We start from the raw sequence: 25693 nt of genomic DNA, 5'->3' as shown, positions 1-25693 counted from the left end.
CCCCCCCCTACATCACTACTACTCTACTGCCTGGTCTCCCCCCTACATCACTACTACTCTACTGCCTGGTCTCCCCCCCTACATCACTACTACTCTACTGCCTGATCTCCCCCCTACATCACTACTACTCTACTGCCTGATCCCCCCCCCTACATCACTACTACTCTACTGCCTGATCCCCCCCCCCTACATCACTACTACTCTACTGCCTGATCCCCCCCCCTACATCACTACTACTCTACTGCCTGATCCCCCCCCCTACATCACTACTACTCTACTGCCTGATCCCCCCCCCCTACATCACTACTACTCTACTGCCTGATCCCCTCCACATCACTACTACTATACTGACTGATTTCCCCCTACATCACTACTACTCTACTGCCTGATCTCCCCCCCCACATCACTACTACTCTACTGCCTGATCCCCCCCCTACATCACTACTACTCTACTGCCTGATCCCCCCCACATCACTACTACTCTACTGCCTGATCCCCTCCACATCACTACTACTCTACTGCCTGATCCCCCCCCCCACATCACTACTACTCTACTGCCTGATCCCCCCCTACATCACTACTACTCTACTGCCTGATCCCCCCCCCACATCACTACTACTCTACTGCCTGACCCCCCCCCCCTACATCACTACTACTCTACTGCCTGATCCCCCCCCTACATCACTACTACTCTACTGCCTGATCCCCCCCCCCCCACATCACTACTACTCTACTGCCTGACCCCCCCCCCTACATCACTACTACTCTACTGCCTGATCCCCCCCCTACATCACTACTACTCTACTGCCTGATCCCCCCCCTACATCACTACTACTCTACTGCCTGATCCCCCCCTACATCACTACTACTCTACTGCCTGATCCCCTCCACATCACTACTACTATACTGCCTGATCCCCCCCCATCACTACTACTCTACTGCCTGATCCCCCCCCCTACATCACTACTACTCTACTGCCTGATCCCCCCCCCTACATCACTACTACTCTACTGCCTGATCCCCCCCCTACATCACTACTACTCTGCCTGATCCCCTCCACATCACTACTACTATACTGCCTGATCCCCTCCACATCACTACTACTCTACTGCCTGATGCCCCCCCCCTCTACATCACTACAACTCTACTGCCTGATGCCCCCCCCCATCTACATCACTACAACTCTACTGCCTGATGCCCCCCCCATCACTACTACTCTACTGCCTGATGCCCCCCCCTCTACATCACTACTACTCTACTGCCTGATGCCCCCCCCATCACTACTACTCTACTGCCTGATCCCCCCCCTACATCACTACTACTCTACTGCCTGATGCCCCCCCCTCTACATCACTACTACTCTACTGCCTGATCCCCCCCCCCACATCACTACTACTCTACTGCCTGATCCCCCCCCTACATCACTACTACTCTACTGCCTGATCTCCCCCCTACATCACTACTACTCTACTGCCTGATCTCCCCCCTACATCACTACTACTCTACTGCCTGATCCCCCCTACATCACTACTACTCTACTGCCTGATCCCCCCTACATCACTACTACTCTACTGCCTGATCCCCCCCCCCTACATCACTACTACTCTACTGCCTGATCCCCCCCCTACATCACTACTACTCTACTGCCTGATCCCCCCCCCCACATCACTACTACTCTACTGCCTGATCCCCCCCCCCTACATCACTACTACTCTGCCTGATCCCCCCCCCTACATCACTACTACTCTACTGCCTGATCCCCCCCCTACATCACTACTACTCTACTGCCTGATCCCCCCCCCCCTACATCACTACTACTCTACTGCCTGATCCCCCCCCCCACATCACTACTACTCTACTTCCTGATCCCCTCCACATCACTACTACTCTACTGCCTGATCCCCCCCCCACATCACTACTACTCTACTGCCTGATCCCCCCCCCTACATCACTACTACTATACTGCCTGATTTCTCTCCCCCCCCACCTAAATCACTACTACTCTACTGCCTGATCCCCTCCACATCACTACTACTATACTGCCTGATTTCCCCCCTACATCACTACTACTCTACTGCCTGATTCCCCCCCCTACATCACTACTACTCTACTGCCCTATTACCCCCCCCTACATCACTACTACTCTACTGCCTGATTTCCCCCCTACATCACTACTACTCTACTGCCCTATTACCCCCCCTACATCACTACTACTCTACTGCCTGATTCCCCCCCCCCCTACATCACTACTACTCTACTGCCCTATTACCCCCCCCTACATCACTACTACTCTACTGCCTGATTCCCCCCCCCCTACATCACTACTACTCTACTGCCCTATTACCCCCCCCTACATCACTACTACTCTACTGCCCGATTACCCCCCCCTACATCACTACTACTCTACTGCCCGATTACCCCCCCCCTTACATCACTACTACTCTACTGCCCGATTACCCCCCCCTACATCACTACTACTCTACTGCCCGATTACCCCCCCCTACATCACTACTACTCTACTGCCCGATTACCCCCCCCCCTACATCACTACTACTCTACTGCCGATTACCCCCCCCCCCTACATCACTACTACTCTACTGCCCGATTACCCCCCCCCCCTACATCACTACTACTCTACTGCCCGATTACCCCCCCCCCCTACATCACTACTACTCTACTGCCCGATTACCCCCCCCACATCACTACTACTCTACTGCCCGATTACCCCCCCTACATCACTACTACTATACTGCCTGATTTCTCCCCCCCACCTACATCACTACTGTCTCGTCCTCCTTACAGCTCTTCAGCCTCACCCCCCTGCACAGTATAAAGTTGCAGCACTAGGATTACCAGGTCGGTGAGCGGGGACAGGTACATGCTGATGGTGAAACACGCTGCAGAACAGACCCAGCTGGTTAAGACGAGCGCCTACATCTGGGATCCAGAGGTAGAAATAGATGTACCCCAAAACCAGGACTCCCAGCGACAAGAGCACCTGATATATGGGAGGACGCTGCAATACAAGTATACAACATGTCAGACACAGCCCGAAGCAGCTCCATCACCTAACACTGACACAAACCTTCTCCGCTGAGTAGAGTATGAAGGCCACAATATACACAGTCTGTAGGGAGGCTCCGATCGAGTTCACTGTGATCAGTGTCCCATCCCCCTTCAGGAAGCCATAATACAGCCAGCCCAGATTACTGCAAGACAAAGACAAACGGGACCTAAGAAAGACCCCCGCAATGCCCCCCTACACTCCAGCCTATCCACAACTACCCCCCCATGTCCTCCATCCACAGAGACAACTGCCCCCATGTCCTCCATCCATCCAGACAACTGCCCAGAATACTGCAAGACAAAGACAAACAGGACCTAAGAAAGACCCCCGCAATGCCCCCCTACACTCCAGCCTATCCACAACTACCCCCCCATGTCCTCCATCCACAGAGACAACTGCCCCCATGTCCTCCATCCATCCAGACAACTGCCCAGAATACTGCAAGACAAAGACAAACAGGACCTGAGGAAGACCCCCGCAATGCCCCCCTACACTCCAGCCTATCCACAACTACCCCCCCATGTCCTCCATCCACAGAGACAACTGCCCCCATGTCCTACATCCATCCAGACAACTGCCCAGAATACTGCAAGACAAAGACAAACAGGACTGAGGAAGACCCCCGCAATGCCCCCCTACACTCCAGCCTTTCCACAACTACCCCCCAAGTCCTCCATCCACAGAGACAGCTACCCCATGTCCTCCATCCATACAGACAACTGCCCAGAATACTGCAATACAAAGAAACTGAGGAAGACCCCCGCAACTACACTTTACCCTACACTCCAGCCTAGCCACGACTCCTTCCCCAGCCTAACCACAACTCCGTCCCCAGCCTAGCCACGACTCAACCCCATCCCCAGACTAGTCCCAAACTAAGTTATATAATACCCAGACTAGTCCACTGTTCCATGACCAGTCTAGTCCCTGTTTGGCCACTACTCCATCCCCACACTAGTCCTAGTATAACCACTAAGCCAACCCCATTCTCAGACTAGCCTCAAACTAATAACTACTCAATCCAAAAACTAATCCCAAAGTTTACCCAATACTTTATCCCCATCATCAGAGAAATCCCTACATAACCACTACTCCAATCTCATCCCCATACCAAACCCAGTCTAACCACTACACCAACTTCATCCCTAGACTAGTCCCAACCTAACTACTACACCAACTCCATCCCTAGACTAGTCCCAATCTAACCACTACACCAACTCCATCCCTAGACTAGTCCCAATCTAACCACTACACCAACTCCATCCCTAGACTAGTCCAAATTTAACCACTACACCAACTCCATCCCTAGACTAGTCCCAATCTAACCACTACACCAACTCCATCCCTAGACTAGTCCCAACCTAACTACTACACCAACTCCATCCCTAGACTAGTCCAAATTTAACCACTACACCAACTCCATCCCTAGACTAGTCCCAATCTAACCACTACACCAACTCCATCCCTAGACTAGTCCAAATTTAACCACTACACCAACTCCATCCCTAGACTAGTCCCAATCTAACCACTACACCAACTCCATCCCTAGACTAGTCCCAATCTAACCACTACACCAACTCCATCCCTAGACTAGTCCAAATTTAACCACTACACCAACTCCATCCCTAGACTAGTCCCAATCTAACCACTACACCAACTCCATCCCTAGACTAGTCCAAATTTAACCACTACACCAACTCCATCCCTAGACTAGTCCCAATCTAACCACTACACTACTCCATCCCTAGACTAGTCCCAATCTAACCACTACACCAACTCCATCCCTAGACTAGTCCCAATCTAACCACTACACCAACTCCATCCCTAGACTAGTCCCAATCTAACCACTACACCAACTCCATCCCTAGACTAGTCCCAATCTAACCACTACACTACTCCATCCCTAGACTAGTCCCAACCTAACCACTACACCAACTCCATCCCTAGACTAGTCCCAATCTAACCACTACACTACTCCATCCCTAGACTAGTCCCAATCTAACCACTACACCAACTCCATCCCTAGACTAGTCCCAATCTAACCACTACACTACTCCATCCCTAGACTAGTCCCAATCTAACCACTACACTACTCCATCCCTAGACTAGTCCCAATCTAACCACTACACTACTCCATCCCTAGACTAGTCCCAATCTAACCACTACACTACTCCATCCCTAGACTAGTCCCAATCTAACCACTACACCAACTCCATCCCTAGACTAGTCCCAATCTAACCACTACACCAACTCCATCCCTAGACTAGTCCCAATCTAACCACTACACCAACTCCATCCCTAGACTAGTCCCAATCTAACCACTACACTACTCCATCCCTAGACTAGTCCCAATCTAACCACTACACCAACTCCATCCCTAGACTAGTCCCAATCTAACCACTACACTACTCCATCCCTAGACTAGTCCCAATCTAACCACTACACCAACTCCATCCCTAGACTAGTCCCAATCTAACCACTACACTACTCCATCCCTAGACTAGTCCCAATCTAACCACTACACCAACTCCATCCCTAGACTAGTCCCAATCTAACCACTACACTACTCCATCCCTAGACTAGTCCCAATCTAACCACTACACTACTCCATCCCTAGACTAGTCCCAATCTAACCACTACACCAACTCCATCCCTAGACTAGTCCCAATCTAACCACTACACCAACTCCATCCCTAGACTAGTCCCAATCTAACCACTACACCAACTCCATCCCTAGACTAGTCCCAATCTAACCACTACACTACTCCATCCCTAGACTAGTCCCAATCTAACCACTACACCAACTCCATCCCTAGACTAGTCCCAATCTAACCACTACACCAACTCCATCCCTAGACTAGTCCCAATCTAACCACTACACTACTCCATCCCTAGACTAGTCCCAATCTAACCACTACACCAACTCCATCCCTAGACTAGTCCCAATCTAACCACTACACCAACTCCATCCCTAGACTAGTCCCAATCTAACCACTACACCAACTCCATCCCTAGACTAGTCCCAATCTAACCACTACACTACTCCATCCCTAGACTAGTCCCAATCTAACCACTACACTACTCCATCCCTAGACTAGTCCCCAATCTAACCACTACACCAACTCCATCCCTAGACTAGTCCCAATCTAACCACTACACCACCTCCATCCCTAGACTAGTCCCAATCTAACCACTACACCACCTCCATCCCTAGACTAGTCCCAATCTAACCACTACACTACTCCATCCCCAGACTAGTCCCAATCTAACCACTACACTACTCCATCCCTAGACTAGTCCCAATCTAACCATTACACCAACTCCATCCCTAGACTAGTCCCAATCTAACCACTACACTACTCCATCCCTAGACTAGTCCCAATCTAACCACTACACTACTCCATCCCTAGACTAGTCCCAATCTAACCACTACACCAACTCCATCCCTAGACTAGTACCAATCTAACCACTACACCAACTCCATCCCTAGACTAGTCCCAATCTAACCACTACACTACTCCATCCCTAGACTAGTCCCAATCTAACCACTACACTACTCCATCCCTAGACTAGTCCCAATCTAACCATTACACCAACTCCATCCCTAGACTAGACCCAGCATAACCACTGCTCCAATCTCATCCCCATACTAGCTCCAGTCTAATCACTACACCAACTCCATCCCTAGACTAGACCCAACCACTATTCTGCTACCAGACTATTCAAAAACTAACTCAAACTTTCTCCATCCCCAGACTAGTCACAAAGGCTAATATGGGTGTAGGTGGTCGGCACTTCTGCAATGGTGGTGGTGCGTGAGGCAAAGATGCTATAATATATAAAGAAGGCCCAGCACTCACCAAGGTAGATGCAAGAATGTGAAGTTTATTCACATAAGTGGACAGAACGCGTTTCGGCAGGATAGCCTTCCTCTGCTGTCTAGTACATAAGTCAGGTCTCTCTGTTATATACACACGAGGAGGCGCCCTAAGATGACGTCACTCCCTGCCCGTCACGGCGGGTGTAATAATAGTGTAGTAGAACATGACAGTGACATAATGACAGAAACAGTAGCTAGAGTCATGCAAAACAGGGTAGTGAAATCGGGTTTGGCAAGCGGGTTCATCAGCGTTCTTATGAGCGCTCCGGCTGGGCGCTCAGTGTATCCCAGCTGACAGCTGCCGCTGAACTTGTAACATCAGCGTGCGTGAGTAAACAGTTTCTGATAGGGTAAGACAAGTGAAGTGGGCGTGTCCTGCTCCCGATGTAACGGAGCGCTGATTCAACATGGGGCAGCATGCTGATAATGGATAAGTGCTCGTGCCAGGGGATACCTGACAGGCCTGCATCACATCACGCCATGATAGGGAGTGGATCGGTCATTGCGGGGCAGCACATTGCTCCAGGGCTTGGGGTGGAAGTCCTTAGATCAGATGCGGGGCCATATCCAGGTAAGTCCACTGCAGGGGAATAGCATCAGATGAAGGTTCCATAAAGTCCAAAAAATAGGAATAGTATTCTCAGCGCACAAGTTTCCATGATGCACACAGATAAATATCAAAGTCAGAGTGATACTGTAAGAAAATATAAATGGCTAAATGTAGAGGGACGCCATACTGGGTAGATGGCTAGCATTGCCACTAAATAGGGGATACATATAAATAGCATAGAATTAGAAGTAGCCGAGGAATCTGAAGCTACTATCTGACATAATGTCCACTGCAACGGCCCCGCATCTGATCTAAGGACTTCCACCCCAAGCCCTGGAGCAATGTGCTGCCCCGCAATGACCGATCCACTCCCTATCATGGCGTGATGTGATGCAGGCCTGTCAGGTATCCCCTGGCACGAGCACTTATCCATTATCAGCATGCTGCCCCATGTTGAATCAGCGCTCCGTTACATCGGGAGCAGGACACGCCCACTTCACTTGTCTTACCCTATCAGAAACTGTTTACTCACGCACGCTGATGTTACAAGTTCAGCGGCAGCTGTCAGCTGGGATACACTGAGCGCCCAGCCGGAGCGCTCATAAGAACGCTGATGAACCCGCTTGCCAAACCCGATTTCACTACCCTGTTTTGCATGACTCTAGCTACTGTTTCTGTCATTATGTCACTGTCATGTTCTACTACACTATTATTACACCCGCCGTGACGGGCAGGGAGTGACGTCATCTTAGGGCGCCTCCTCGTGTGTATATAACAGAGAGACCTGACTTATGTACTAGACAGCAGAGGAAGGCTATCCTGCCGAAACGCGTTCTGTCCACTTATGTGAATAAACTTCACATTCTTGCATCTACCTTGGTTAGTGCTGGGCCTTCTTTATATATGATAGTCACAAAGGCTAGCCACTACTCCACCCTATCATCATACTAGTTCCAACATACCAAGGTCCCTCTCCGATCCCCACACTAGATCCATCATTACCCCATCTCCAGACCAAACCCAGCTTTACTACTAGAGTATTCCCTTAGATGCAGACTAGTCTTAGCCTAGCCTCTTCATCCACCCACCAGACCCAGTCAAACCAATAGTGCACCCCATCCTCCAACAAGCCAAGACTAAGCCATTATTTACCCCATCCCCAGTCTAATCCCCCACCCCCCAACACCAAGCCATTATTTACCCCATCCCCAGTCTAATCCCCCACCCCCAACACGCCAAGACCAAGCCATTATTTACCCCATCCCCAGTCTAATCCCCCAACACACCAAGACCAAGCCATTATTTACCCCAGTCTAATCCCCCACCCCCCAACACCAAGCCATTATTTACCCCATCCCCAGTCTAATCCCCCACCCCCAACACGCCAAGACCAAGCCATTATTTACCCCATCCCCAGTCTAATCCCCCAACACGCCAAGACCAAACCATTATTTACCCCATCCCACACTAATCCCCACTCCAGGCCATTCATAGACTCCTCAAAATATGGGGCACAGACTCACCAAGGGCCCGGACAGATCTGCCACCACCACCCAGGACCCAAACCTACTTCAGATCTGTTGTCAAGAACGGCAAGAACTGGACATTATCCACAGTGCGCTTAGATACCATCACACGGAGGTCCGATCTGTAAAGACAATGTTAGATACTGATACTGTATACAGAGTACAGGGCACTACAAAGTCGGGGTCATACTTTATACAGAGTACAGGGCACTACAGAGCCGGGGTCATACTGTATACAGAGTACAGGGCACTACAGAGCCGGGGTCATACTGTATACAGAGTACTACAGAGCCGGGGTCATACTGTATACAGAGTACAGGGCACTACAGAGCCGGGGTCATACTGTATACAGAGTACAGGGCACTACAGAGCCGGGGTCATACTGTATACAGAGTACAGGGCACTACAGAGCCGGGGTCATACTGTATACAGAGTACAGGGCACTACAGAGCCGGGGTCATACTGTATACAGAGTACAGGACACTGCAGAGCCGGGGTCATACTGTATACAGGACACTACAGAGTCGGGGTCATACTGTATACAGAGTACAGGGCACTCCAGAGCCGGGGTCATACTGTATACAGAGTACAGGGCACTACAGAGCCGGGGTCATACTGTATACAGAGTACAGAGCCGGGGTCATACTGTATACAGAGTACAGGGCACTACAGAGCCGGGGTCATACTGTATACAGAGTACAGGGCACTCCAGAGCCGGGGTCATACTGTATACAGAGTACAGGGCACTCCAGAGCCGGGGTCATACTGTATACAGAGTACAGGGCACTACAGAGCCGGGGTCATACTGTATACAGGACACTACAGAGCCGGGGTCATACTGTATACAGAGTACAGGGCACTCCAGAGCCGGGGTCATACTGTATACAGAGTAGAGGGCACTCCAGAGCCGGGGTCATACTGTATACAGAGTACAGGGCACTCCAGAGCCGGGGTCATACTGTATACAGAGTACAGGGCACTACAGGAGATCATACCGTATGCAGAGTACAGGGCACTACAGAGCCGGGGTCATACTGTATACAGAGTACAGCGCACTACAGAGCCGGGGTCATACCGTATACAGAGTACAGGGCACTACAGGAGATCATACCGTATGCAGAGTACAGGGCACTACAGGAGATCATACCGTATGCAGAGTACAGGGCACTACAGGAGATCATACCGTATGCAGAGTACAGGGCACTACAGGAGATCATACCGTATGCAGAGTACAGGGCACTACAGGAGATCATACCGTATGCAGAGTACAGGGCACTACAGGAGATCATACCGTATGCAGAGTACAGGGCACTTAAGTAAAGTATTTAGTCAGCCCCCAATTGTACCCGTTCTCCCCCTTATAAAGATGAGGCTGTAATTATCATAGGTTATAACCTCAACTATGAGACAGAATGAGAAAAATCCATTAATTCACATTGTCTGATTATTAAAGAATTTATCTGCAAATTATGGTGGAAAATAAGTATTTGGTCACCTACAAACAAGTAAGATTTCTGTCTCTCACAGACCTGTAACTTCTTCTATAAGAGTCTCCTCTGTCCTCCACTCGTTACCTGTATTAATGGCTCCTGTGTGAACTTGTTATCAGTATAAAAGACACCTGTCCACAACCTCAGTCACACTCCAAACTCCACTATGGCCAAGACCAAAGAGCTGGCGAAGGACACCAGAAACAACACTGTAGACCTGCACCAGGCTGGGAAGACTGAATCTGCAATAGGCAAGCAGCTTGGTGTGAAGAAATCAACTGTGTGACCAATTATTAGAAAATGGAAGATATACAAGACCACTGATAATCTCCCTCCATCGGGGGCTCCACACAAGATCTCACCCTGTGGTGTCAAAATGATCACAAGAACAAAGTAACAAAGGCTAGCATCAGTAACACACTACACCGCCAGGGACTCGCATCATGCAGTGCCAGACGTGTCCCCTTGCTTAAGCCAGTACATGTCCGGGCCCGTCTGAAGTTTGCTAGAGAGCATATGGATGATCCAGAAGAGGATTGGGAGAATGTCATATAAGTCAGATGAAACCAAAGTAGAACTTTTTGGTAAAAACTCAACTCGTCCTGTTTGGAGGAGAAAGAATGCTGAGTTGCATCCAAAGAACACCATACCTACTGTGAAGCATGGGGGCGGGAACACCATACCTACTGTGAAGCATGGGGGTGGGAACACCATACCTACTGTGAAGCATGGGGGTGGGAACACCATACCTACTGTGAGGCATGGGGGTGGAGACATCAGGCTTTGGGGCTGTTTTTCTGCTCAGGGACCAGGATGACTGATCCGTGTAAAGGAAAGAATGAATGGGACCATGTATCGTGAGATTGTGAGTGAAAACCTCCTTCCATCAGCGAGGGCAATGAAGATGAAACGTGGCTGGGTCTTTCAGCATGACAATGATCCCAAACACACCGCCCAGGAAATGAAGGAGGAGCTTCATAAGAAGCATTTCAAGGTCCTGGAGTGGCCTAGCTGATCTCCAGATCTCAACCCCATAGAAAAGCTTTGGAGGGGGTTGAAAGTCTGTGTTTCCCAGCGACAGCCCCAACACATCACTGCCCTAGAGGAGATCTGCATGGAGGAATGGGCCAAAATACCAGCAACAGTGAGAACCTTGTGAAGACAGAAAACATGTGACCTCTGTCATTACCAACAGTGTGTGAGAACCTTGTGAAGACAGAAAACATGTGACCTCTGTCATTACCAACAGTGTGTGAGAACCTTGTGAAGACAGAAAACATGTGACCTCTGTCATTACCAACAGTGTGTGAGAACCTTGTGAAGACAGAAATCATGTGACCTCTGTCATTACCAACAGTGTGTGAGAACCTTGTGAAGACAGAAAACATGTGACCTCTGTCATTACCAACAGTGTGTGAGAACCTTGTGAAGACAGAAAACATGTGACCTCTGTCATTACCAACAGTGTGCGAGAACCTTGTGAAGACAGAAAACATGTGACCTCTGTCATTACCAACAGTGTGTGAGAACCTTGTGAAGACAGAAATCATGTGACCTCTGTCATTGCCAACAGTGTGTGAGAACCTTGTGAAGACAGAAATCATGTGACCTCTGTCATTGCCAACAGTGTGTGAGAACCTTGTGAAGACAGAAAACATGTGACCTCTGTCATTGCCAACAGTGTGTGAGAACCTTGTGAAGACAGAAAACATGTGACCTCTGTCATTACCAACAGTGTGTGAGAACCTTGTGAAGACAGAAATCATGTGACCTCTGTCATTACCAACAGTGTGTGAGAACCTTGTGAAGACAGAAATCATGTGACCTGTCATTACCAACAGTGTGTGAGAACCTTGTGAAGACAGAAAACATGTGACCTCTGTCATTACCAACAGTGTGTGAGAACCTTGTGAAGACAGAAATCATGTGACCTCTGTCATTGCCAACAGTGTGTGAGAACCTTGTGAAGACAGAAATCATGTGACCTCTGTCATTGCCAACAGTGTGTGAGAACCTTGTGAAGACAGAAAACATGTGACCTCTGTCATTACCAACAAAGGGATATAACAAAGTATTGAGAGGAACTTTTCTTATTCACCAAATACTTATTTTCCACCATAATTTGCAGATAAATTCTTAAAAAAATCAGACAATGAGATTTTATGGATTATTTCTCATTCTGTCTCTCATAGTATATATATACACACACCGTATTTACCGGGGTATACCACGAACCGGCCTATAACACGCACCCTCATTTTACCAAGGATATTACCCAAATATCCTTGGTAAAATGAGGGTGCGTGTGTGCGCATGTATACCCCGATACACCCCCAGGAAAGGCAGGGGGAGAGAGGCCGTCGCTGCCCGCTTCTCTGCCCCTGCCTGTCCTGGGGTCTAGAGCCCTGCTGCCGCCGCTTCTCTCCCACTGGCTATCGGCACCGCTGCCCGTTCTCTCCACCTGACTATCGGTGCCGGCGCCCCATTGCCGGCGCCGATAGCCAGGGGGAGAGAAGCAGCGCCAGCAATGGGGGAGCGGCGCCGACAGACAGGGGGAGAGAAGGGGCAGCGGCACCCATTGCCGTCGCCGCTGCCCCGTTGCCTCCCCCATCCCCGGTTGTATAATTACCTGTTGCCGGGGTCGGGTCCGCGCTGCTTCAGGCCTCCGGTGTGCGTCCCATGCGTCGTTGCTATGCACTGCACGGCGCGGCGCAATGACGAGTGACGAGCACCGATAGTCAGGGGGAGAGAACGGGCAGCGGCGCCGATAGCCAGGGGGAGAGAAGGGCTGGCAGCAGGGCTCTAGACCCCAGGACAGGCAGGGGCAGAGAAGCTGGCAGCGCTGGCGGTCTCTGCACCTGCAAAGCCGCTGCAGTTCATTGATTTAAAGCGCCCGCTTTAAATCATTGAACTGCAACGGCTTATCGGCGTATAACACGCAGGTAGACTTTAGGCTAAAAATTTTAGCCTAAAAAGTGTTTGTTATACGCCGATAAATACGGTATATATATATATATATAATATATATAATGAAGTATTTCTCACAGGAAAGGATTGCAGTAACACAGGTTTTGCTATACACATGTTTATTCCCTTTGTGTGTATGTATATATATATATATATATATATATATATATATATATATATAGATCTCCTCTCCTCTGTATATATATATATATAGATCTCCTCTCCTCTGTATATATATATATATATATATATAGATCTCCTCTCCTCTGTGTATATATATATATATATATATATATATATAGAGAGATCTCCTCTCCTCTGTATATATATATATATATATATATATATATATATATATATATATATATAGATCTCCTCTCCTCTGTATATATATATATATATATATATATATATATATATATATATATATATATATATTGCAGTAACACAGGTTTTGCTATACACATGTTTATTCCCTTTGTGTGTATTGGAACTGATCCAAAAAAGGAAGAAAAAAAGCAAATTGGACATAATGTCACCAAACTCCAAAAATGGGCCGGACACAATTATTGGCACCTTAACTTAATATTTGGCTGCACACCCTTTGGAAAAAATAAGTGAGATCAGTGTCTTCCTATAACCATCAATAAGCTTCTTACACCTCTCAGCCGGAATGTTGGACCACTCTTCCTATAACCATCAATAAGCTTCTTACACCTCTCAGCCGGAATGTTGGACCACTCTTCCTATAACCATCAATAAGCTTCTTACACCTCTCAGCCGGAATGTTGGACCACTCTTCCTATGAGCATCAATAAGCTTCTTACACCTCTCAGCCGGAATGTTGGACCACTCTTCCTATAACCATCAATAAGCTTCTTACACCTCCCAGCCGGAATGTTGGACCACTCTTCCTATAACCATCAATAAGCTTCTTACACCTCTCAGCCGGAATGTTGGACCACTCTTCCTTTACAAACTGCTCCAGGTCTCTTATTGGAAGGCGCCTTTTCCCAACAGTAATTATAAGATCTCTCCACAGGTGATCAATGGGATTTAGATCTGGACTCATTGCTGGCACTTCAGAACTCTCCAGCGCTTTGTTGTCATGCATTTCTGGGGCTTTTTGACGTATGTTTGGGGTCATTGTCCTGCTGGAAGTCCCAAGATCTCGGACACAAACCCAGCTTTCTGACACTGGGCTGTACAGTGCGACCCAAAATCCATTGGTAATCCTCAGTGCCAGAGGCAGCAAAACAACCCTAAAACATCACTGACCTCCCCCATATGTCACTGTAGGTTCTGTGCTCTTTTCTTTGTAGGCCTCATTCCGTTTTCGGTAAACAGTAGAATGATGCGCTTTACCAAAAAGCTCCATCTTGTCTCATCTGTCCACAAGATGTTTTCCCAGAAGGATTTTGGTTACTTAGGTTCATTTTGGTAAAATGTAGTCTCTTTTGTATGTCTGTATCAGAAGTGGGGTCCTCCTGGGTCTCCCCCATAGTGGGGTCCTCCTGGGTCTCCTCCATAGTGGGGTCCTCCTGGGTCTCCTCCATAGTGGGGTCCTCCTGGGTCTCCTCTATAGCGGGGTCCTCCTGGGTCTCCTCCATAGCGTTTCATTTCATATAAATGTGGATGGATAGTTTGTGCTGACACTGATGCTCCCTGAGCCTGCAGGACAGCTTGAATGTCTTTGGAACTTGTTTGGGGCTGCTTATCCACCATCTGGACAATCCTGCGATGACACCTTTCATCAATGTTTCTCTTCCGTCCACACCCAGGGAGATTATCTACAGTACCATGGGGTGTAAACTTCTTGATAATGTTCCGCACTGTGGACAAAGACAAATCTAGATCTCTGGAGATGGACGTGTAACCTGGAGATTGTTGATATTTTTCCACAGTTTTGGTTCCCAAGTCCTCAGACAGTTCTCTTCTCCTCTTTCTGTTCTCTTCTCCTCTTTCTGTTCTCTTCTCCTCTTTCTGTTCTCTTCTCCTCTTTCTGTTCTCTTCTCCTCTTTCTGTTCTCTTCTCCTCTTTCTGTTCTCTCTTCTCCTCTTTCTGTTCTCTCCTCCTCTTTCTGTTCTCTTCTCCTCTTTCTGTTCTCTTCTCCTCTTTCTGTTCTCTTCTCCTCTTTCTGTTCTCTCTTCTCCTCTTTCTGTTCTCTCTTCTCCTCTTTCTGTTCTCTCTTCTCCTCTTTCTGTTCTCTTCTCCTCTTTCTGTTCTCTCCTCCTCTTTCTGTTCTCTCCTCCTCTTTCTGTTCTCTCCTCCTCTTTCTGTTCTCTCCTCCTCTTTCTGTTCTCTCCTCCTCTTTCTGTTCTCTTCTCCTCTTTCTGTTCTCTTCTCCTCTTTCTGTTCTCTTCTCCTCTTTCTGTTCTCTTCTCCTCTTTCTGTTCTCTTCTCCTCTTTCTGTTCTCTTCTCCTCTTTCTGTTCTCTCCTCCTCTTTCTGTTCTCTCCTCTTTCTGTTCTCTCCTCCTCTTTCTGTTCTCTTCTCCTCTTTCTGTTGTCCATGATTAGTGTGACACACACAGACACACAATGCAAAGACTAAGTGAACTTCTCTCCTTTTTATCTGCTGTCAGGTGTGATTGTTATATTGCCCACACCTGTTACTTGCCCCAGGTGAGTATAAAGGAACATCACAGGCTGGAAACAATCTTATTTATCCACAATTTTGAAAGGTGCCAATAATTGTGTCCGGACCATTTTTGTAGTTTGGTGACATTATGTCCAATTTGCTTTTTTTCCTCCTTTTTTTGGTTTAGTTCCAATACAGACAAAGGGAATAAACATGTGTATAGCAAAACCTGTGTTACTGCAATATATATATATACAGAGGAGAGGAGATCTATATATATATATATATATACAGAGGAGAGGAGATCTATATATATATATATATATATATATATACACAGAGGAGAGAAGATATATATATATATATATATATATATATATATATATATATATATACAGAGGAGAGGAGATCTATATATATATATATATATATATATACAGAGGAGAGGAGATCTATATATATATATATACAGAGGAGAGAAGATATATATATATATATATATATATATATATATACAGAGGAGAGGAGATCTATATATATATATATATATATACATAAAGGGAATAAACCTGTGTATAGCAAAACATGTGTTACTGCAATATATATATACAGAGGAGAGGAGAGATCTATATATATATATATACACAAAGGGAATAAACATGTGTATAGCAAAACCTGTGTTACTGCAATATATATATACAGAGGGAATAAACCTGTGTTACTGCAATCCTTTCCTGTGAGGAATACTTCATTATATAGAAAAATGTCAGGGGGGACAACATTTACGGCAATGACTAAGCAGTGGCCTAGACAATGATGTCAGTATGGCTTGCAGTCTCCGGTATAGTACGGGGTCTGCGCAATGACAAGTAGTCTCCCTGTCTTATTCTCCGGTGTTCTCCGCTGTGTTGGGGGGGTCACCTCCTCGTGGTGTCGCGGCAGGAATCCCGGCAATCACTGGCTGGGTGATATTGGTACAGTATTATACTGTAGATCAGTGTTTCCCAACCAGGGTGCCTCCAGCTGTTGCAAAACTACAACTCCCAGCATGCCCGGATGGCATTTGGTTACGAGTAGCTATGTCCTCCCCTAGCAGATTAACTCATTAGATTAAAGCAGCTATGTACTAACCTAGCACAGTGGCCTCAAAATTTTAGGCCTCCAGCTGTTGCAAAATTGCAACTCCCAGCATGTCCGGACAGCCGAAGGCTGTCCGGGCATGCTGGGAGTTGTAGTTTTGCAACAGCTGGAGGCACACTGGTTGGGAAGCAGTGGCCTAGACAATGATGTGAGTGAGCCTTGCGGTCTCTGGTATTCTACGGGGTCTGCGTAGTAACAAGTGCATACAATGTATTACAAAGCCAGAAAAAATAAATAAATAAAAATATGGAATTGCACAATTTTGTAGGGCAATCATTTTTTCGGAGTTCAAAATACGGTAAATCTGACATCTGCCGTCTTTATTCTATGGGTCAGTACGATTTTAATGATGATTTAAACCTTGAAAAATAGAAGAAAAAAAAAAAACGTTGTTCATTACCATGTTCTCACCCCTATAAAAAAATTAAATTCCATTTTCCCCGATGAAGCTGTTTTAGGGTTTGATTTTTTTGCGCCATGAGCTGTAGTTTTTAACGGTACCACTTTTTTGAAGTTCTGGCTTTTTGATCACTTTTTGTTACATTTTTATTTTTTTTAGGATGTAATGTAACCAAATATCAGCAAATATGACGTTAGGAATTTTTTTTCCGTTAACGCCGTTCACCGTGCAGGATCGATCGGAAAAATTATAATTTAATAGTTTGGACAATTATGCACGCGGCCATACAAAATATGTGTTTTTTTTTTTCAAAAATGGGAAAAGGTGGGTGATTTGAATTTTTTTAGCGGAGGAATTTTTTAAATATTAAAAAAAAAAAACATTTTTTTACTTTCTTTTAGGCCCCTAGAGGCCTATCATCAGCCATCATCAGATGCTATTGCATTACATTGATCTATGAAATCTGTGCTCGATTACTAATGGCTGCCAGAGGGAGCCCTAAGCACGCAGAGGACAAAGTAAGGCCTCGGGCTTCCCCAGCAACCCATCGGCACCCCGCGATTACATCAAGGGGGGCTATGGGACCACTAGACACCAGGGAATAGCAGAATTTAATGTTTAACCAGGTAAATGATGGACATTGGAGCGATCTCTGATGTCCGTCATTACCGGCAGATGTGAGCTGCTGGTAGCCGCGGGCCCCCGTCATGTCCGCCCACCCGACCCATGACTTACATGTATGTCATAGGTCGGGAAGGGGCTAGACCAGTGTTTTCCAACCAGTGTGCCTCCAGCTTTAGCAAAACTACAAATTCCAGCATGCCCGGACATCCGAAGGCTGCCCGGCCATGCTGGGAGTTGTAGTTTTGCAACAGCTGGAGGTACACTGGTTGGGAAGCAGTGGCTTAGACAATGATGTGTTGGAGGGTCACCTCCTCGTGATTCCGCAGAGGGAATCCCGGCTGGCAATCACTGGCTGGGTGATATTGGTACAGTATTATACTGTAGTTCAGTGTTTGCCTACCAGGGTGCCTCCAGCTGTTGCAAAAGTACAACTTCCAGAATGCCTGGATGGCATTTGGTTACGAGCAGCTATGTCCTCCTCTAGCAGATTAACTCATCAGATTAAAGCAGCTATGCACTAACCTAGCACAGTGGCCTCCGAACTGTAGACCAAAGGCTGTCCAGGCATGCTGGGGGTTGTAGTTTTGCAACAGCTGGAGGCACCCTGGTTGGGAAATACTGCTGTAGTTAACCCTTAGCTGGATGCATTTCAGGATAATAATCCTTTCTTCAGCAGTTTCAAATAGATTTAAAAGTGATAATGGCGGCACCATAGCTCCACACCTTTTATAATCAGAGAATGGATCCGATAGGTGGCTGCATTCTGGTATCGGTAATAAGTAAACTCCGTACTCAACTTTTTTTTTTTTTTTTTTTTTAGTGTGTTTCTTTCAATGTATAAAATCGTGTAACAAAATGATTATCTAAAATAAGATAGGATATTATGACTGGTCAAATGGTGTAGAAAAGATAGAGAATATAATGAATGGAACATAAAGGGAGGCAAATAAGATGTTCCTCTTATTCTAAGGAGGGCTATAGATAGGATAAAGGTGACAAAAAGATATATATAGTAATGAAAGATAAATAATAAAGATAAAAATATATATAGTAATGAAAGATAAATAATAAAGATAAAAATATATATAGTAATGAAAGATAAATAATAAAGATAAATATATATATAGTAATGAAAGATAAATAATAATAAAGATAAAAATATATAGTAATGAAAGATAAATAATAAAGATAAAAATATATATAGTAATGAAAGATAAATAATAAAGATAAAAATATATATAGTAATGAAAGATTAATAATAAAGATAAAAATATATATAGTAATGAAAGATAAATAATAAAGATAAAAATATATATAGTAATGAAAGATAAATAATAAAGATAAAAATATATATAGTAATGAAAGATAAATAATAAAGATAAAAATATATAGTAATGAAAGATAAATAATAAAGATAAAAATATATAGTAATAAAAATATATAGTAATGAAAGATAAATAATAAAGATAAAAATATATATAGTAATGAAAGATAAATAATAAAGATAAAAATATATATAGTAATGAAAGATAAATAATAAAGATAAAAATATATAGTAATGAAAGATAAATAATAAAGATAAAAATATATAGTAATAAAAATATATAGTAATGAAAGATAAATAATAAAGATAAAATTATAAATAAAAATAAGAAATAAAAAAATACAAATAAAATAAATATTGAAAAAATTGAAAAATAAAGAAAAGGTACATAGGAAAGAACACAAAAGGCACAGAATTATATACTGAAGATATGATCAGGGTGAACAATAAGATATATTAACAATGTAAGACTTCTTGCTCTTAATAGTGAATTACCCATCAGGTAATGTTTATCTTTATTATTATTTATCTTTCATTACTATATATTTTTATCTTTATTATTTATCTTTCATTACTATATATTTTTATCTTTATTATTTATCTTTCATTACTATATATATATTTTTATCTTTATTATTATTTATCTTTCATTACTATATATTTTTATCTTTATTATTTATCTTTCATTACTATATATATTTTTATCTTTATTATTTATCTTTCATTACTATATATATTTATCTTTATTATTTATCTTTCATTACTATATATATTTTTATCTTTATTATTATTTATCTTTCATTACTATATATTTTTATCTTTATTATTTATCTTTCATTACTATATATATTTTTATCTTTATTATTATTTCTTTCATTACTATATATATTTTTATCTTTATTATTATTTATCTTTCATTACTATATATATTTTTATCTTTATTATTATTTATCTTTCATTACTATATATATTTTTATCTTTATTATTATTTATCTTTCATTACTATATATTTTTATCTTTATTATTTATCTTTCATTACTATATATATTTTTATCTTTATTATTTATCTTTCATTACTATATATTTTTATTACTATATATTTTTATCTTTATTATTTATCTTTCATTACTATATATATTTTTATCTTTATTATTATTTATCTTTCATTACTATATATATTTTTATCTTTATTATTTATCTTTCATTACTATATATTTTTATCTTTATTATTTATCTTTCATTACTATATATATTTTTATCTTTATTATTTATCTTTCATTACTATATATATTTTTATCTTTATTATTATTTATCTTTCATTACTATATATATTTTTATCTTTATTATTTATCTTTCATTACTATATATTTTTATCTTTATTATTTATCTTTCATTACTATATATATTTTTATCTTTATTATTATTTATCTTTCATTACTATATATATTTTTATCTTTATTATTTATCTTTCATTACTATATATTTTTATCTTTATTATTTATCTTTCATTACTATATATATTTTTATCTTTATTATTTATCTTTCATTACTATATATATCTTTTTGTCACCTTTATCCTATCTATAGCCCTCCTTAGAATAAGAGGAACATCTTATTTGCCTCCCTTTATGTTCCATTCATTATATTCTCTATCTTTTCTACACCATTTGACCAGTCATAATATCCTATCTTATTTTAGATAATCATTTTGTTACACGATTTTATACATTGAAAGAAACACACTAAAAAATAAATAAAAAAAAGTTGAGTACGGAGTTTACTTATTACCGATACCAGAATGCAGCCACCTATCGGATCCATTCTCTGATTATAAAAGGTGCGGAGCTATGGTGCCGCCATTATCACTTTTAAATCTATTCGAAGCTGCTGAAGAAAGGATTATTATCCTGAAACGCGTCCAGCTAAGGGTTAACTACAGCAGTATTTCCCAACCAGGGTGATTCCAGCTGTTGCAAAACTACAACTCCCAGCATGCCTGGACGGCCTTTGGTCTACAGTTTGGAGGCCACTGTGCTAGGTTAGTGCATAGCTGCTTTAATCTGATGAGTTAATCTGCTAGAGGAGGACATAGCTGCTCGTAACCAAATGCCATGGGAGTTGTAGTTTTCAAACAGCTGGAGGCACCCTGATAGGGAAACACTGAACTACAGTATAAGTAAGACGGGGAGACTACTTGTCACTGCGCAGACCCCCGTACTATACCGGAGACCACAAGCAACACTGACATCATTGTCTAGGCCACTGCTTCCAACCAGTGTGCCTCCAGCTGTTGCAAAACTACAACTCCCGGCATGCCCGGACAGCCTTTGGCTGTCCGGGCAGGCTGGGAGTTGTAGTTTTGCAACAGCCGGTGGCACACTGGTTGGAAAGCACTGGTCTAGGCTAAATGGCAAGCAGGAATTCCCCCCCCCCCCCCCCGCACTTCACATATGGGCAGAACAAGAAGATGTGCGCTGCCGACGTGCACCGGATCGCCACGCACGTGATACACGGAGCGCACACCACTCACCATTACTAATACCTGCGGATCCACTGGACCATCTACGATAAAACAGTCCGGACTACAGAAGGTACGAGGTGTCCTACACATAACCGATAGTCTGGAGAACTACAGGTCACAGCAGACCAGGAAACACAAAATCTACCGTATCAAGTCAACTTTACCTACCGGCTATATATATATATATATAAAGTGATATTATCCAGGTACACGGAGCAGTTATTATGTCTTATATTCTATTAGATGTAGACTTTATCATATTATACATTTAGGTTATTGTAGGACGCAAGGGCCCGCGATTCCACATGAGACAAAACGCTTTAGGTTATATATTAAATATATAGGACTAGAATATATATATATATCCTCCTCTATATACAGTATATATATATATATATATCCTCCTCCTCTATATACAGTATATATATCCTCCTCCTCTATATACAGTATATATATATATATATCCTCCTCCTCTATATACAGTATATATATCCTCCTCTATGTACAGTATATATATATATATCCTCCTCCTCTATATACAGTATATATATATCCTCCTCCTCTATATACAGTATATATATATATATATATATATCCTCCTCCTCTATATACAGTATATATATATCCTCCTCCTCTATATACAGTATATATATATATATATATCCTCCTCCTCTATATACAGTATATATATATATATATCCTCCTCCTCTATATACAGTATATATATATCCTCCTCCTCTATATACAGTATATATATATATATCCTCCTCCTCTATATACAGTATATATATATATCCTCCTCCTCTATATACAGTATATATATATCCTCCTCCTCCTCTATATACAGTATATATATATATATATCCTCCTCCTCTATATACAGTATATATATATATATATATATATATATATCCTCCTCCTCTATATACAGTATATATATATATATATCCTCCTCCTCTATATACAGTATATATATATCCTCCTCTATATACAGTATATATATATATCCTCCTCCTCTATATACAGTATATATATATATCCTCCTCCTCTATATACAGTATATATATATCCTCCTCTATATACAGTATATATATATATCCTCCTCCTCTATATACAGTATATATATATATATATCCTCCTCCTCTATATACAGTGTATATATATATATCCTCCTCCTCTATATACAGTATATATATATATCCTCCTCCTCTATATACAGTATATATATCCTCCTCCTCTATATACAGTATATATATATATATATATATCCTCCTCCTCTATATACAGTATATATATATATATATATATCCTCCTCCTCTATATACAGTATATATATATATATATATCCTCCTCCTCTATATACAGTATATATATCCTCCTCCTCTATATACAGTATATATATATATCCTCCTCCTCTATATACAGTATATATATATATATCCTCCTCCTCTATATACAGTATATATATATATATCCTCCTCCTCTATATACAGTATATATATATATCCTCCTCCTCTATATACAGTATATATATATATATATATATATCCTCCTCCTCTATATACAGTATATATATCCTCCTCCTCTATATACAGTATATATATATATATATATCCTCCTCTATATACAGTATATATATATATCCTCCTCTATATACAGTATATATATCCTCCTCCTCTATATACAGTATATATATATATCCTCCTCTATATACAGTATATATATATATCCTCCTCCTCTATATACAGTATATATATCCTCCTCCTCCTCTATATACAGTATATATATATATATATCCTCCTCCTCTATATACAGTATATATATATATATATCCTCCTCCTCTATATACAGTATATATATATATCCTCCTCTATATACAGTATATATATATCCTCCTCTATATACAGTATATATATATATCCTCCTCCTCTATATACAGTATATATATATATCCTCCTCCTCTATATACAGTATATATATATCCTCCTCCTCTATATACAGTATATATATATATCCTCCTCCTCTATATACAGTATATATATATCCTCCTCCTCCTCTATATACAGTATATATATATATCCTCCTCCTCTATATACAGTATATATATATATCCTCCTCCTCTATATACAGTGTATATATATATCCTCCTCCTCTATATACAGTATATATATATCCTCCTCCTCTATATACAGTATATATGTATATATCCTCCTCCTCTATATACAGTATATATATATCCTCCTCCTCTATATACAGTATATATATCCTCCTCTATATACAGTATATATATATATATATATATGTCTCTCCTCTATATACAGTATATATATATATATCCTCCTCCTCTATATACAGTATATATATATCCTCCTCCTCCTCTATATACAGTATATATATATCCTCCTCCTCTATATACAGTATATATATATATCCTCCTCCTCTATATACAGTATATATATATCCTCCTCCTCTATATACAGTATATATATATATATATCCTCCTCTATATACAGTATATATATATATCCTCCTCCTCTATATACAGTATATATATATCCTCCTCCTCTATATACAGTATATATATATATATCCTCCTCCTCCTCTATATACAGTATATATATATTTCCTCCTCCTCTATATACAGTATATATATATATCCTCCTCCTCTATATACAGTATATATATATATCCTCCTCCTCCTCCTCTATATACAGTATATATATATATCCTCCTCCTCTATATACAGTATATAAATATCCTCCTCCTCTATATACAGTATATATATATCCTCCTCCTCTATATACAGTATATATATATCCTCCTCCTCTATATACAGTATATATATATATCCTCCTCCTCTATATACAGTATATATATATCCTCCTCCTCTATATACAGTATATATATATCCTCCTCCTCTATATACAGTATATATATATATATCCTCCTCCTTTATATACAGTATATATATCCTCCTCCTCTATATACAGTATATATATATATATATCCTCCTCTATATACAGTATATATATATATATCCTCCTCCTCTATATACAGTATATATATATATCCTCCTCTATATACAGTATATATATCTCATCCTCCTCTATATACAGTATATATATATATATCCTCCTCCTCTATATACAGTATATATATATATATATATATCCTCCTCCTCTATATACAGTATATATATATATCCTCCTCCTCTATATACAGTATATATATATATATCCTCCTCTATATACAGTATATATATCTCATCCTCCTCTATATACAGTATATATATATATTCCTCCTCCATAGACACTCACAGGCCGCTGGAGAACATGGTGAGTGTGAAGAGGATACAGGCCCCGGAGAGGAGCCACATCCCGTCCATGATACCGGGAGAGACGGCGGAGGAGGCCGGGAGCAGCGACTGCAGAACGGCGGGAGAAATGACCAGAGACCGGGGAAGAACAACACGACCAGGCCGCATCCGCCTCATACATAGCACCGCCTCCTGCCACATCACCCGGAACAGAGAGTAACACCCGGAACACGCGAGCCCACACCCGACCATCACCCGGAACACACCCGACCTCATACCCGACCATCACCCGGAACATACCCGACCTCA

At 42.3% G+C, this 25693-nt stretch overlaps 1 protein-coding gene across 1 annotated transcript; it reads right to left on the bottom strand.

Annotated features, from left to right (window-relative positions):
- Window positions 1–2853: 2853 nt before the first annotated feature.
- Window positions 2854–25693, bottom strand: SLC50A1 (solute carrier family 50 member 1; the record flags this gene model as incomplete). Its single annotated transcript, XM_056552767.1, is given in 5 exon segments — window positions 2854–2892; window positions 2894–3016; window positions 3086–3209; window positions 9068–9145; window positions 25386–25693. Coding segments are annotated over 5 exon segments (639 nt in total), but the record flags the coding sequence as incomplete, so codon positions are not given.

The sequence above is a fragment of the Hyla sarda genome, unplaced genomic scaffold (genome assembly GCF_029499605.1).
Source record: "Hyla sarda isolate aHylSar1 unplaced genomic scaffold, aHylSar1.hap1 scaffold_1883, whole genome shotgun sequence".
In the NCBI taxonomy this organism is placed as follows: Eukaryota; Metazoa; Chordata; class Amphibia; order Anura; family Hylidae; genus Hyla; species Hyla sarda.
The sequence above is the reverse complement of the archived record's forward strand: the minus strand, read 5'-3'. Positions and strand labels throughout refer to the sequence as shown.